This window comes from Dipteris shenzhenensis, chromosome 24 (assembly GCF_047967505.1).
Source record: "Dipteris shenzhenensis isolate YYH24624 ecotype China chromosome 24, Dip_SZ_1.0, whole genome shotgun sequence".
Classification (NCBI taxonomy): domain Eukaryota; kingdom Viridiplantae; phylum Streptophyta; class Polypodiopsida; order Gleicheniales; family Dipteridaceae; genus Dipteris; species Dipteris shenzhenensis.
Window position 1 is genome coordinate 2259943 of NC_141619.1, and position 14772 is coordinate 2274714.

General features: G+C 46.8%; 1 protein-coding gene across 2 annotated transcripts in view; it reads left to right on the top strand.

Moving 5' to 3' along the window:
• Positions 1-5494: 5494 nt before the first annotated feature.
• Positions 5495-14772, top strand: part of EMB2771 (E3 ubiquitin ligase) — a 305147-nt gene continuing 295869 nt past the window's right edge. For both annotated transcript variants that reach the window (XM_087395130.1, XM_087395131.1), the window contains exons 1-3: positions 5495-5806; positions 6019-6082; positions 6725-6809. In XM_087395130.1, coding sequence (XP_087251256.1) covers positions 5565-5806; positions 6019-6082; positions 6725-6809 — 391 coding nt within the window. In that variant the 5' untranslated portion in view covers positions 5495-5564. The remainder of the gene's footprint in view (positions 5807-6018; positions 6083-6724; positions 6810-14772) is intronic.

The window sequence follows — 14772 nt, forward strand, 5'->3', positions numbered from 1 at the left end:
CCCTGCATCAAAAGACCTACAACCCTGATAGGCTGAAAAGCAGACTCAAGCAAGATGTCCTCTGTGGACCTGAGCGATCTGCCACCATCCTGGACACTAAAAACCAAAGCATCCTCCTGTGCATCTCGGAAAGCTAAGACCTGAAGCGGAACCCCGCCTCTCAAGAAAGTACCTGCCCAAGTGGAGGAAGTGAGTGACATATCATCTGTGTCTATCCAAGCCTGTGGAAGGGCTGCCTCAATCTACAAGATCCTCCCTGCACTCCCTCTGAGATGTCCTGTCAACCTTGATTTGGTTTCCTCTGGAAGCCTATGGAAAGCTTTCCAAGATCCCAAAGAAGAAGCAGGTCCCCTCTCCCACCTGGCCCACTGCATGTAGAGTGAGGCACCCAGTGGCCTGCCAAGATCATCTAAAATACTGTCGTTCCACATGATGGGCTGCCTATCAATCTCTTCCTGGGAGGAAGGAGGAATCCTCCGAAGAGAGCTTCTGAAACTGGCCCAAGCTTTTAGAATGGCAACCATGAGAGGGGACGAAGGTGACCTGAGGTGTGCTGTGGTGAAGATCCATCTAACACTGCTCATCCAGTCTCCTCGCGAGGAAGGTGTGCACCTCTGTATGCTACTGATAAGAAAGTCCTTCCACGGTTCCTGTCCTGGCATAAGTCCTCGCACCACCATCTTGCAAAGTAAAGCTCTGCACTGTAAATCTGGATCAATAATATTAAGACCCCCATCCTGTGTAGGGAGGATGAGGGTCTCCCAAGCCACCCTGGCTAAGGCATCTGCTGTGCCATCAAGCCCACTCCAGAGAAAATTCATGATCGGTCTTCTGAGCTGAATGATGCAGTCCCTAGAATGGCACCAACATGAACATATAAACCAGGTTGTGGCCAAGAGGACCTGGTTGACCACCACAACTCTAGAGGCAAGATCCAGCTTGGCTGAGCTCCAAAAGAGAAGCTTCCTTCTGATGCTCTCCAACACGGGAGCAAACTGCTGCGTGGTAGAAATACCTAAGCCGACCTGGCAGCCCAAATACCTGATAGGCACACCCCTCTGAACCCAAGTGAACCCTATGTCAAGCCCCCAAACTGGAGTGTCCTCATCACTAATCCAAAAGCCATTGGATTTATGCCAATTTATCTGCGCCCCTGCCGCCAAGCAAAATAAATCCAATGCTGTTCTGAAAGAAGTGAGTGTCTGTGGAGAGGCATCCAAATAAATTGCTGTGTCGTCAGCCAACTCACTGTCAAGTAGCTCCTCTTCTCTTCTGATGGGAAGTCTCAGCCCAAAGATGTCAGCTTGAGATCTAACATAGATACTCATAGCTTCGGCCACGAACAAAAAAAGGAAAGGAGCAAGGGGGCATCCCTGATGGACTGATCTCGAAATCTAAAATCTCTCACCCCTTACCCCACCAATAAGTACCTGGCTATGGGCTGATCTGTACAAAGAGGAAACACCTCTGATCCAAACATCAGTGAATCCAAAGCGTAGAAGGGTGCCCTCCAAAAAACTCCAATCTACTTTGTCATAAGCTTTTTCAAAATCCAATAGTAGAATGGCAAGATTCTGGCCACTCTGCATGGCCCACTCTAAAGCTTCCCAGAAATAAAAAATGTTATAAAAAATACTTCTGCCATGCACAAAACCCGTCTGAGTGTCATGATTAAGATCAGGGAGAAGTGGCTGCAATTGGAGGCTGATAGCCTTGGCCAGAATCTTGTAACAAGTCCCCAGAAGTGTGATAGGCCTCCACTGGGACAATAAATTTCTGCTACCTCCTTTTGGGATAAGGTGGATGAGACCCTTTGTAAGCGACCCAGGCATCTCACCAGAGTCCCAAATGGCCTGCATGGCTGAAGTAATATAGTCTCCAATCATATCCCAAAATGCAATGAAAAAAGACGGGGTGAGGCCATCTAAACCTGGGCACTTGCCCTTGTGAAGGGCTGAAAGTGCAGTCCTGAACTCTGTGTTGGTGAAAGGTGCATCGAGTAGAACATGCATATCCGGATTCACCAACACAGGGATACTCTGCCAAATAGCCTGTCTAGCATCCTCTCTATCGTGTGTCTCAAGATCAGCAGTAAGGAGGGTGGCATAGAAATCTGAAGCTATGCGTAAGACATCATCAGGCTCTGTCTGTAAAACCCCATGTGAGTCAATAAGCTGGGATACACTCTCTCTACTATGTCTAGGGCCAAGAGTAGAGAAAAAGTGTTTATTGACTCTACCACCCATCTGAATCCAGAAGGACTCCCATGCATGAAAGGCATACTCTGCTCTTTGATCAAGCAATAACTGCAGATGAGCCATTGCTGCAGCAAGGCGCTCCTGAATCCAAGCATCTGAAGGCCGTTTCTGCTCTTCCCTTTGCAAAGCTGCCAACTGCTGGCGAACACCAATCTCACGTCTAAGAATATCTCGTCTCCTGGTACAAGCAACTGAGCAGTAAAAGTCGCTAATACCAGAAAGGGCAGCGGCTACATGTGATGGATGTGGCTGCCCACCCTGGACATGAGCAAACCATATCTGTAGGGCTGCCTTTGTAAGGTCCTCCTCTATGTAAAAGGCATCTGGAATCCTGATGTTGGCAGACCGGCCTCTCAAGTGAGGCTCTGAGATAGCCAGCACAACAGGGAAGTGGTCTGAAATGGAAACCCCCGCAGCAATGCATACCGATCCACCTCTGTCTAGTGCCCAGTCATCTACATAAAATCTGTCAATGCGTGCATGAATAGGCATCTATCGCCTCCTGTTCGACCAAGAGAACAGGAGGGACTGTGGCTGAATAAGAAAGGCATCATCACACCAAGTATCTCTGCCACAGAAATGGAAAAGGAAGGCATCCTAAGCTGCTCTCTCCAAAGAGTGAAGTTTGCCTTCTCTACCCCCTTTTTTGTCTCACGGTAACTCGACCATGTTAAAGTCACCTCCAATCACCCATGAATCCACAATGGGGGCCCAGGAGAGCAAAGTCTTCCACATAAGGACACGTTTCCCTCTAATGTTGGAGGCATATAGGTTAAGGAAGCCAACCTTACGCCCTCCAATCAAAAGAATAATCCACTGAGCTCTAGAGGGGATAATGACTCCGTGCCCAACAACTAAGGGGAGAACTGACTGTGAAACTGAAATAGAAGTGCCTCCCCTGGTGCCCAAGGCAGGCGACCAAAAAGTATGGCCAGAAAGCAACTTGCCTGACTTGGCACAATCTCTATAATCTAGCTTGTGCTCTTGAATAAATAATATATCAATGGAACCCCCAGTAACACCTAGATGAAGCTGATCCTGGATCAGCTGTCTACGGCGGCGATGTGGGACACCACCTAGGCCCTGTATGTTCCAACTGATAATCCTCATCGACGGGAGGATGTAGAGTGGAACACCTTACCCGACCTAGTGGCGGAAACAAACCCCTCAACAGGGGAAGACCTCCTGCTCGAGGAGGGAGGGATGGAACCAAGTGGTGGAAAATCAACAGGGGAAAGAATACTGGCACCTGAAGAAGAAGCCCTGTCAATATGAAACCCAACCACTGGCTCCCCAAAAGTAGCGGGCACAAACTCCTCCTCTGGGAAATCTGAACTCTCTGCCAAGGCTGAAAACGAGTTCCTGTGGAGCAAGCCAGACACTGGAGTGCGAAGGATCCCTTGTGAGGGAAGAGGATCAATAGTGTAAGCTATCCCCTTCCCCCTATCCAAGGGAGGAAGTGAGGAATGCTCTCTATCCTGTGTCTGCCTAGCCGCGGAGATCTCTCCTGCCTCAAGAGGAGCATCTGGCACTGCTGGATCTAAGGAAGAAGTTGCAACTAGGGAGGAGGTCGAAGCTTCAGCGTCTCGGACTGTGCAAGGTGAGACAGGAGGGACAGCTCGAGGTGAAGCAGAGTCTACTAAGGTACCCTCGTGAACCGAGGGAGGGACCTGCACACGTACTGGAACCCACTGTAGAGCGTCGCGTGTGCCTGAGGGAGGTGGGGGTCGAGGAGCAGGTGAAGGACCTGTACCACCCCCCTGTCGAGGCCGAGGAATAGGTGCTAGACCTGTACCACCACCTAACTGAGGAGGACCGCCAAGCGAAGACGAGGAGCAGGAGCTGGACCTGTACCACCCCTCGGTCGAGGTCGAGGGGCAAGTGTAGGGTCTAATCCACCCCCCTGTCCCCCCTGTCGATGCCCTGGGGCGGTAGCTGTACCAGAGGGCTTCTTGGGCCTTTTCTTCTTCCTGGGTCAGAGATAGGTTTGGACCTAGGGAAGAGAGAAATTTATACAACAACGTGCTTTGATGTGTGACGACAATGGAAGATTTCGAGAATAGAGAAAAGTTCTTAGGGGTATAGAGATTGAAAACATACCTACATTAAACTACATTTGATGGAGTTCATAAAGGATTCAAGGCCCTTTAAAGAGGCAAAGGACAATCTGGGGATTGGCAATCAACAATGAAAAGTGCATTCCATCGACATAAGTTTGATGTGGAATTTGGCTTCTAGACCATCTAGACTGAAGGTCATAGGGCCCAATTGGATATACAAGGTTAAGTATAAGTTTGATGGATGTGTGACGAGGATAAGGCCAAGTTGATGGCAAGAGGGTTTTCATAGGAAAAGGTCTCAAACTACAAAGAGACCTTTGCTCTATTAGTCTGAATTGAGATGATCTAGATGGTGATTGCATTGGTAGCCCATGCACAGTGGAAGCTCTTGATCATGAAGAGATGTTTACTCCAACTGCACGAATGGAGATGATCCAAATGATGGCAACCCATTTGGAGTGGTCCATCATTCATATGGATGTCAAGTCAACGTTCTTAAATGGAGGGCTCAAGGAGGAGGTCTATGTTGAGTGCCACCTAGATTCTAGATCCTATGTATGTTGGTGCCCTTGTCCCGTGTGATTTTAGTTGTGTTGATTTTCACTTTCCTTGCCTTGTGAAGGCTTGAGTGTTGCTGTGGTTTTCATAGGTGCTCATAAGCTGGTGACCTCTTGGTTTCCCTTGAGGGCGCTTATAGCACTCAATGGGTGTTCCACTATTACTTCGTATTTTAGCCCCCGAAAAAAATGGACGTATTTTAGCATTGAGATCAATGTGTTAGAGTTAGAGAAGCTAAGACTACACTCAACCAAGGTGTTAGATTTGAGATCACATTGGCTTTACTTCAAGTAGATGAAATTGGATCACTTCCATAAACATTTAGGACAACAACAAAGAAAATGACCAAATTAGAACAAGTTATCTCTCTCTCTCTCTAAATATAAATATAAATAAATAAATAAATAAATATATAAACACACCCACCCACTCACACACTAGATTTGAGGCTATCTAGGGGCACTCGCCCCTTGCATGGATGATCAAGATGATGATAATGGCGATGATTAAGGTAAGTCACATAGATGTGGGTTTAATGGTACATTTCATGATGCTCTACATTTGCTGGCCATGATGAGAGAACAATAATTATTAAGCAGCTCGGATGTGGCACGGCTACTGAAGAGCGTCTTTGTACAAATTGAAAAGGCGGGAGACGTTGCCTCGTTTGTTGTTCAACTCGCCAGAGATGGCTCGGCCTCTCTGTGTGCTGGGTGCCTTCCAGCCTTTTGGCTTGACTGCCGAGCGTCTTCCTGGCAGCTCTTCAGGCCCTACTACGCTTTCAGAGGACGCCCGATCGGCCAATGGCACATACTCGTATTCATTGTTTGATCCAGAGTTGGCCAGAAGCCGCAGCTCCGACTCGGCGGATTCTTTTTTGTCAACCTCATGTGGCGACCATGACGAGGAGATTTTCATTCATGGCAATTCGTACGCAACCTCGCTTTTCGTCTTCAACTTGCCTGACTGGAATTGCCAAAATGTGGTTTTGCACCCTTCATAAATGTTGAGTTGCCTTGTTGCGTCAGACGTTTTAGTGGTTTATGTAATGGATGCATTGGTGTTCAGGAAGCGTTGGTTACTATCATTCGACTTTTTAAATCATGTTGCATGATTTTTACGTCCTCTCTGTATTCTCACAGTGTAATATGGAGTGCTGGGCTCCAAGTGAGAAAGCGATTCACCGCAACTTCAGCAGTCATACAGGTGATCTGTCCCAGTCCGGTTTGACATCATCGTTGCTTTAAATTGGCTTAGGGTAGAACAAAGACGGATTACCAAAGCTCAACTGCTTTCACAGACACCTCGTATGAATGACTCTTCTTTCCACGCATGCATTCCATTTCTCGTTCTCAGACTCAAGTCAGGTTGTGATTGCTTCTAGGGAAAGAAAGAAAGTTTTATTAATAAACGTCTACGGAAGGCCCAAAGAGCCCCTATAAGACCAAAAGGAAGGAGAGAGAGAGAAAGAGAGAGAGAGAGAGAGAGAGGTTTCTAAACTTTGCAAAAGGCCAAAAAACCTATTAGACCAAGGAGCTAAAATCCATCATAAAAAATATACCCTTATGGGTGGGAACTAAAGGTGTCTCTCAGCTCTGAAAAGCAATTATTCTTACAAAAATGCTGGACAAAGCCCATTGGCATTTTGTAGTTCCAATCTAAGCTTTAAAATAGACCATGTCAAACACAAATCTCAAAGTGCCATGCCTACTCTCAATTGTATTTGGAAATAGTTTACTTATGGGGAAATGAAAAAAATTACACGTGGTTGATTAGGTGAAGGTTTTGGTATGTGAAACGATTATAATATGTATGCCAGCTTCTCATTGTAAGAATAAAATATGGCAGGCTATTTGGTGCCGGTTCAGTTCCATCACTGAGCCTCTTCTTTGTATCTTGCATGCGGATTCTTTAACAACGTTCGCTCCTACTGGTAAGTTTCTGTCTTCCTTGTCATGGTTTGCTGCCCTGAATCTCAATGCGTAAACTCCAGTCTTTCTTTATTGCCTTGAACCTCGGATGTTAGCCCAAACCTTTGGAGTGTGATATTGTGGAGACTCGATAAACCTAAGGCACCGGATGATTCTTTAGATTCCTGATTCCTAAACCACATAAGATCATGCATATTGGGTGGTGACACCAGCTGTAACTAACATCATCTAAGTTGTGGAGGATCTTTCAACAATTGACACGTCGGAAGACACGGGCCTTTCTCATAAACAGGATGAATGAGATTGTTAGATCTTTTTGAGGTGGAGATCCGACCATTGGGTGGAGGTTTTTATTAGAGGGGAAGTCACCTATCCCCATTACTAACCTAGGTGTGTGGCACACGTATGCATGTTTCCTCTATGATGCCTAGATGCACACACCATTGGACATGTCCTCAATGCCCAAGCCCACCACTTGTTACTTGTTTACCACACAGAATGTACGGGCTGCACTCTGTTGACTACATAATCGGAGAGCACAGGATCATGAGGGCCTACGGACTGAGCACTTTGCACAAGGGCAGAAGGTCTTAGCTCCGGTCCTAGCATAGATGTTCAACTAGGCTGTATGTCACGGCTTCCCACCTGCTTGGAGCACCACTACTATTGTGTTGATATACAAAGCCGGGGATCCTATGGATACCGGGAATTACCCTACCCTCATGATTGGCCATACTCTGGTCAAGATTTATGGATCGATATTAGAGAGGGAGCTCAGTAGTCATACAGAGGCTCCGGAGCAGCAGGCACTTGGAAAGGTAGGATTTCGGAGGTAACATTTTACTCTAGATCACATCTTCATTATGAGGGCTATCATTGAGGAGGCGAGGTCTAGACACCAGAAAGTCTACACATGCTTTGTGCATTGCTCTCTTCATCCATTGCATGTTGCCACTCAGGGACTTGCACTGCATCTTTGAAGGAGGTAGACTTTTGGAAGGCCTTTGACATCCCGCATGATCAGGAGACTACAGGAGATGCAGATTTCAGAGACGTTGATTTGGGGTGATGAGTCTATATGAGTCAGTCAGAGGTAGAGTTCGTGCCCCATGTGGTTTATCGGATTGGGGGTTGAGAGCATGTTTGGGGTGAAGCAGGGATGCCCAATCTCACTGATCCTGTTCGGACTTTACATCTATGAGATCACATCCTTATAGACTGCCTAGGAGGCAAGGGATTACTACTAGCCCTTTACATCATCTTCATCGGAGGGGCTGCAGAGATCTGGAGGGCCTGGAGGTGTTATGCAGAGAGGGAGACTTGACAGTCAACCTTGGGAAGACCAAGATTATGGTCTTCAACACCTCATGTGCAGTGATCCGTTGACTCAGCTTTACTTATCGGGGTCAGCTAGTGGAGGTAGTGTAGTCCTACACATATTTGGGAGTAGTCTTCACAAGACTCATTTTCATGATGACGTGTGCAGCCTAGGCATGACTCACGCGGGGGCGGAGTGCTTTGGCTCGGTTAGGGAGATAATGTTCCCAGACACACTTCTAGGACCCATCGACGAAGGGTTGGCTTTTCGACACAAGTGCGATCGATTGCCATGTATGCAGCACCCTTCTGGGGGAGTGATCTACCGACTACAGAGTGGAGGAAATTTAAGCGGCTACAGGTGATTATGGGGTCCATGATGATTCGGAGTAAGCCCTGAGTTTCACATGAGATAGTACATGTAGAGTTCGCCATGACCCCTCTACAGGTTGATGCCATCTTTCAGACAATGACATTCATCCATAGAGGCAGCGACTCACCTCGATGGAGACTACTGAGGCTGGCCTTGGAGTCATTTTAACGAGTAGAGCAAACACATGGTATGCATGCATATCCACATGGTTTGCCAGGCACGATATTCATAGGGATAGGCTTTCCCCCTTTCTGTATAGCATGGATGCACTCCCTGAGTCGATTCTGTGAGATGAGATTAATCATATAATATGGTTAGATCTCCTCCAACTTTATACGTCTCGGACTTTAGGGGAGATTAGGATCTCCTACCAAGTCCTAGTTTTACGCGACCACTTCCTAAGAAGGCGATAGACCCAAGAAAGCATGAACAGCAAGGGACCTAACGACGAGCATAAAAAAACAAAGGGGTGTTGGAAATAGAGGATAGAATCACTCACTTTTTGTGGGAAGAAATCTTTTATTGCTGTAAAATAATTACATTCATAGTTACTTCAAAAACGAAGTAGCTACTACTCAACTAAAGATCTCAGTATAAGCTGTATACACATCCTGATCAATCAAACGAGTCTGAAAACAATCGTAGAATGATTGTTGCAGAGAGCGTTTGAAAAAAAGAAAGGATGAAAATAGTGGATCACCAAAGACTCTATGATTTTTGTCCATCCATAAAGTCCATAGGGTCCAATAGCGCACCCATACCAAGCAAAATCTGTTGTGAAGGAGGAGCTGCAGAGCCAAATTGCTGAGAGAAATGATGCACACAAACAGAAGCAAGCTGTGACCGTGAAGTAGTCCATGATCCATCAGGCATAAGCACTCTGCAAATTTCTGTTTTGATTCTCCTCTGATGTAAACTTTTGAAAAATTCTTTGGAAGAGCAACCTTTATCTGTAAAGGCTCTTTGTCTTGCTCTAGTCTCCCATTTGGCCAGTTTCTTGTGATCATTTAGTTTAATACAATGTCTGGCCTGGCATAGTGTTGTTTGCTCATGCATGGACAACGAACGATGATGGCTGAGTTCAGTGAGGTCTTGACAAGTGGATTTGGCCTGAGCAATGGTTTCCCTCAAAGTCTTCATGTAAGACTTGCCATAAGCTCTAATCACAACTTGCATTTTGGAAATAAAAGAATCCGAGGCACCATCAACATGAATATGGCTGCTAGAGGATAGACAATGAGATGCTTCAGTAACCATTGCCTTGAAATTAGCATGTTGCAAATAGCTATTGTTTATGATTAGATGTCTCCTTTGTGGCAATCTAACATCTGGCATATTATGAAAAGATAACCGCAACCATAGAGGTGCATGGTCTGAATGCACAAAGGCATAGTCAATCCACATTTTGCATGTAAAATCCCCATTTTGTTGGGGAGCTACACTATACCATCGATCCAGACGTGCCTGATAAGCGGAAAAAGCATTATGTTGAAAAGTGTAGCTTGGTGACAAAGGCTGCAATTCCTTCCAAAGGTCAACCAAATCCAGATGCAATAGTAGTTGAGACCATGCATGCCTTTCAGGAGATAACATATGGTCATGTCTGGAGGTGTTGTCTCCGTGTTGTGGAGCATTATTGAAATCCCCACATATGTAGGCATGATATCTCCACGGATATTGTTGCATGGCATTCCAAATTGCAGTTCTTTCTCTAGAGGAGTGAGGTGCATAAACATAAGCAAATTCAAACACCTCTCCTCTAATAATGCATTGGAGAACAAGCCATCTGCCTTTGTTGTCATTTAAAGCAATGACTGGTTGAAGCACATGTTTGATCATAAGGACTACCCCTGAGAAAGAGTGCTCCCCAGCATAGAAAATATCATATCCACAGTAGTGTCCTGTGTTGCCTGCATAGATATGTCGGTTGTGTTCTTGTAATGCCACTATGTCAGGCTGAAATGTGTTTATGTACAGCCACACAGATTTCCATTCCCTACTGTCACACATGCCCTTGACATTGAGTGTAAAACATTTGATGTGAGCAGTCATATGTACAGGTATTTATAGTAATATAACAACTATGTACAGCAGCAAAATTTATGAGGTCAGCCTTGCATTTCTATCTGAGGGTCAAGGCCTCGCCCCTGAGAAGAAGTAGCCACCTGAGAAGTAGACAGCAAAGCAGCAACCTCTTCTTCAGGGAAGAGTGTTCTGCTGGCTGTTACTGCAGCCCATGTAATCCCAATTCTTGTATTTATCTCTGGGGTATTTCCGCTAGAAGATGCACCATTACAAGTGCGGGGGGGTGTAATTCTTCGAGTAGAAATAACTTTTCTTGGACTTTGCCAGCCATCAGTTGGAGGTTGCTGTCCTTTGGTCAAGGATTGAATAGCAGGAGGTGAATGTGAAGTGAGATTCCCATTGGGAGCCACTGGAGCTTTGCCTTTATCCTGACTCCCAGAAGGCTGTCTACTGCTTTTATTTTTATTGGCAACTGGAGTAGGAGCATCCTTGGTAGGCATTTGAACCGGCAAAGTGGTACGAGGCATTTTATGCTGATTCATTGGACACTGTGAAGCCATGTGTCCAAACTTTTTACACTCAAAACAAGCCCCTGCAAATAAACCCCATTTGAGTTTATAAAAAGCACTTCCCATGTTCACATTATTCACCGTGACTGAATAAGAGTCCGGTGTGGGATTATCAGTATCCCAGAGAATGCAAAATTTGTTTGAGTTGCCATTTGGCCATGGTGGGCAGACCACTTTACCTAAAGATGCTGCAATTTTAGGCAAAAGTGAGGCCATACATGGTGGGAAATCGACAACTTCAACCCAAACCGGGCATCTGTGTCGGATTAAAGCCTGAAAGTCCCTTGTGGGAGACCATGGCAATACATGCACCATTTGCTGCCCAAAAAAGAGAGGTGAATGTTCCAAAAGCATTTGTCTGTGTATCTCATCCACCATGATAACCTCAAAAAAGCCCCTGGCTGCATAGTGTACTTTACGAACAAATGAGCCAGCCAATGTGCGTGTCAACCAGTTGCCTATCTTTGCAGCTGGTGGCATCTGGCCTGGAAAAAATAATATGACTGCATTCTTAGCATATTCTCTGACTGGATCCACAATTTCATCGACCTCAACCATGAGGACAACTGAAGGAACCGAGTCTTTCCACTCTTTCCTCGTATCTGCAAATCCTTCATGCATGACATCAAATACCAGTTGAGCCTCAAGAGTATCATGCATCGGGTCATGCTGACCCTCAACTTGCTTTTGCTTCTTGTAGGGAACTGAGCGCTCCTTTTGAAACGTTTTTTCATATGAATATTCTGCCATGACTTTGTAAGAAAGGGAGCTCAGGAATGAAGTACCTGTAAAAGGGTAGTGGAAGCCAAAAAAACCAGTCCCAAAGAAATATCCACAGGAAGCCCACAAGAGAGAAGAAGAAGAGTATAGTTGGTAAGGAGATACCGGAGGGAAAGGTAAGATTTTGGCGGAAACACAGGACTGTTAGGGAAGACACCGGAGCAAAAAACCCAAGACTTGTACGGCAAGAAGTACGAGACTGTACGGACGACGTTGAGCTGTACTGAGGTATACACGGGCTGCACGGAGAGAAGTCTGAATGTACGGAAATACGGACCTGGTACGGGAAGACTGGCTTGTACGGAACGACGGACAATTGTACGGGAAGACCTGCAGGAAAAAGGACGACAAAACGTAAAAAGTACGGGGCTATGTACGTGACTTTGCAGAGGGGGACCAGAACCGACGCAGATTTGCGTACGGAATCGTACAGACGCCGTACGGCGACCGTACAGATGTACGGACGGGGCTGCGCAGGGTTCTTGGCGAGGACAAAACACAAAGCGGCGTACACCTCACTGGGATCACACAAACACACCGCGAGCAGTGCACACACACCTAGGAGACTGTACAATAGGTACGGAGGAGCAGCAACAGATGCGGGCCTGTACAGAATAGCTGAGGCAGGCTGGGACCTGTACGGAACAGCCGTTAGCCGTACGGGTGGTATGGGAGGCTGCAAAGGTCACGACGGTGGCTGGAAGGCACCGGACCCTGACAAGCGACACACACACGGATAGAATCACTCACACCTCACTTCCTCTCTCGCTCATACAACACTCAGAAAAACTGAGAAAGATAGGACAAAACTCGGATGTATTCCTCCACAATCGTGGGCAACAAAAGCTCAAGGGTGAGCGTGTACAAACAGCCTGAGTGCTGTCAATGATGCTGAGCCTCTTCCTCTCTATGTGCGCTTGCCTGTGTGCAAGGCTGTAAGTGCAGGTGATGAGGAATGAGGGGGGGCTTTTTATAGGAGGGACTAGGCCCCCTCATTTTGGCCGACCAGGGAGTCGGCTCCCTACCCAAGGCACCGACCTGCCAGCCCACCAGCCGACCTGATTGGTCGGCCTTTGTTGGCTGGTCAGGCCGGCTTAGGCCAATCCTATTTAAGGGCCCATAAGCCTTGCTTATGGGCTGCTGTTGCAGCTGCCAACTCTGCCCATGCGCAGGTCCAAGAGCACCTAGGATGTCGCGCCATCTTCACGCTACAGCGCGGGTTCCCTGACAAGTAGGTCTTCTGCCTTTTCACCTCCCCTACCCCCTATGGTCTCCCGTCCCCTTGTCCCCTCAAATCGGGGGCTCACAGGTGGGGCAGTGACCTTCTAACACCCCCTCTCAATGTCACAATTGTGGGCCGATCCCCATGCGACGAATGAGGTGCTCCAACTGCTCCTTGGGAAGCGCCTTCGTGAAGACATGTGAGATGTCGTCTTGGTCGGGCAGTATATCAACTCTATGACTTCTTTGTCGATGAGTTCTCGAACAAAGTGGTAGTGGACCTCGATGTGTTTCGTCCGTGCGTGAAACACGGGGTTGTTGGCGATCGGTATGCAACTCTGGTTGTCGCACATAGCTGCAGTCCCATCTTCTTGGGCCACATTCATGTCCTCCAAGATCCACCTGAGCCACAATGCTTCACATGCTGCTGTACAGGCAGCCTTGTACTCCGTCTCTGTATATGAAAGGGCGACAATAGGTTGTTTCTTACTCAGCCATGACACGGCTCCTGATGAGAGTAAGAAACAATATCCAGAGGTCGATCTCTGGGTATCAATGTCACTTGCCCAATCACTATCACAGAAACCTCCCAACTTAATGCTTTTGGTATAAGTGATGCTGTAGGTGCAGGTACCCTTCAAGTACCTTAGCACCCTCATACCTGCGTCCCAATGAGCCTTCTTGGGTGTGGCGGAGAACTGACAAAGCATTCCAATTGCGAAGGAAATGTCTGGTCGAGTATTGGTGAGGTAAAGCAAACTCCCCACCAAGCGTTGATATAGTGATGAATCAATTGGTTGGGATGGATCACGCACACTCAGCTTCAGACCAGTTTCCATGGGAGTCACTGTAGCTTTGCAAATTTCCATCTCAGAGCGTTTGAGCAGTTCCCTGCAATACTTCTCCTGTGAAATAAAGAGACTGCTCTTTCCCTGCTTCACCTCAATCCCAAGAAAGTAGTGAAGTTTGCCTAAGTTAGTCATCTCGAACGCCTCCATAAGAAGTCTCTTGACCTGAGCAATCTTCTTCGTATGATCCCCATTAATGATGAGGTCATCCGCATATAGAATCAATATTGGCTGCAAATCCCCCTCTGTGTCGAGATAGAGATTTGCTTCTGATGGACTCTGCTAAAGCCCGATCTTCTGAAAGAAAACATCTATCCGTTGGTACCAAGCTCTGGGGGCCTGTTTCAGCCCGTATAAGGCCTTCTTCAGCTTGTAGACTTTTGATGGGGATCTTGGAATCTGAAATCCTGGTTGCTGCGCCACATATACCTCCTCCTCCAAGTTACCATTAAAAAATGCAGACTTGATGTCCATTTGAAAGATAGGCCAACTGTGATGAGCAGCCAAGGCAATGACTGTCAGAATAATCACCATCCTAGCAGTGGGGGCAAAGGTCTCGTCGAAGTCAAGTCCTTTTGATTGTGCATAGCCTTTCACCACCAATCTTGCTTTGTACTTGTCCAACCTCCCATCTGACTTGAACTAAGTTTGTACACCCATTTAGTCCCGATGACCTTCCGCCTGGTTGGTTTAGGTACTAAATTTCAGGTGTCATTTTCCAAAATGGCATCCATCTCTGCCTTCATGGCTTCCTACCATTCTGGTATATCTTCCAGGAACGGGGCTTCGCAAGTTGAGCTACCAAAGCGAAGTTCACGGAGGGAGTCTTCAT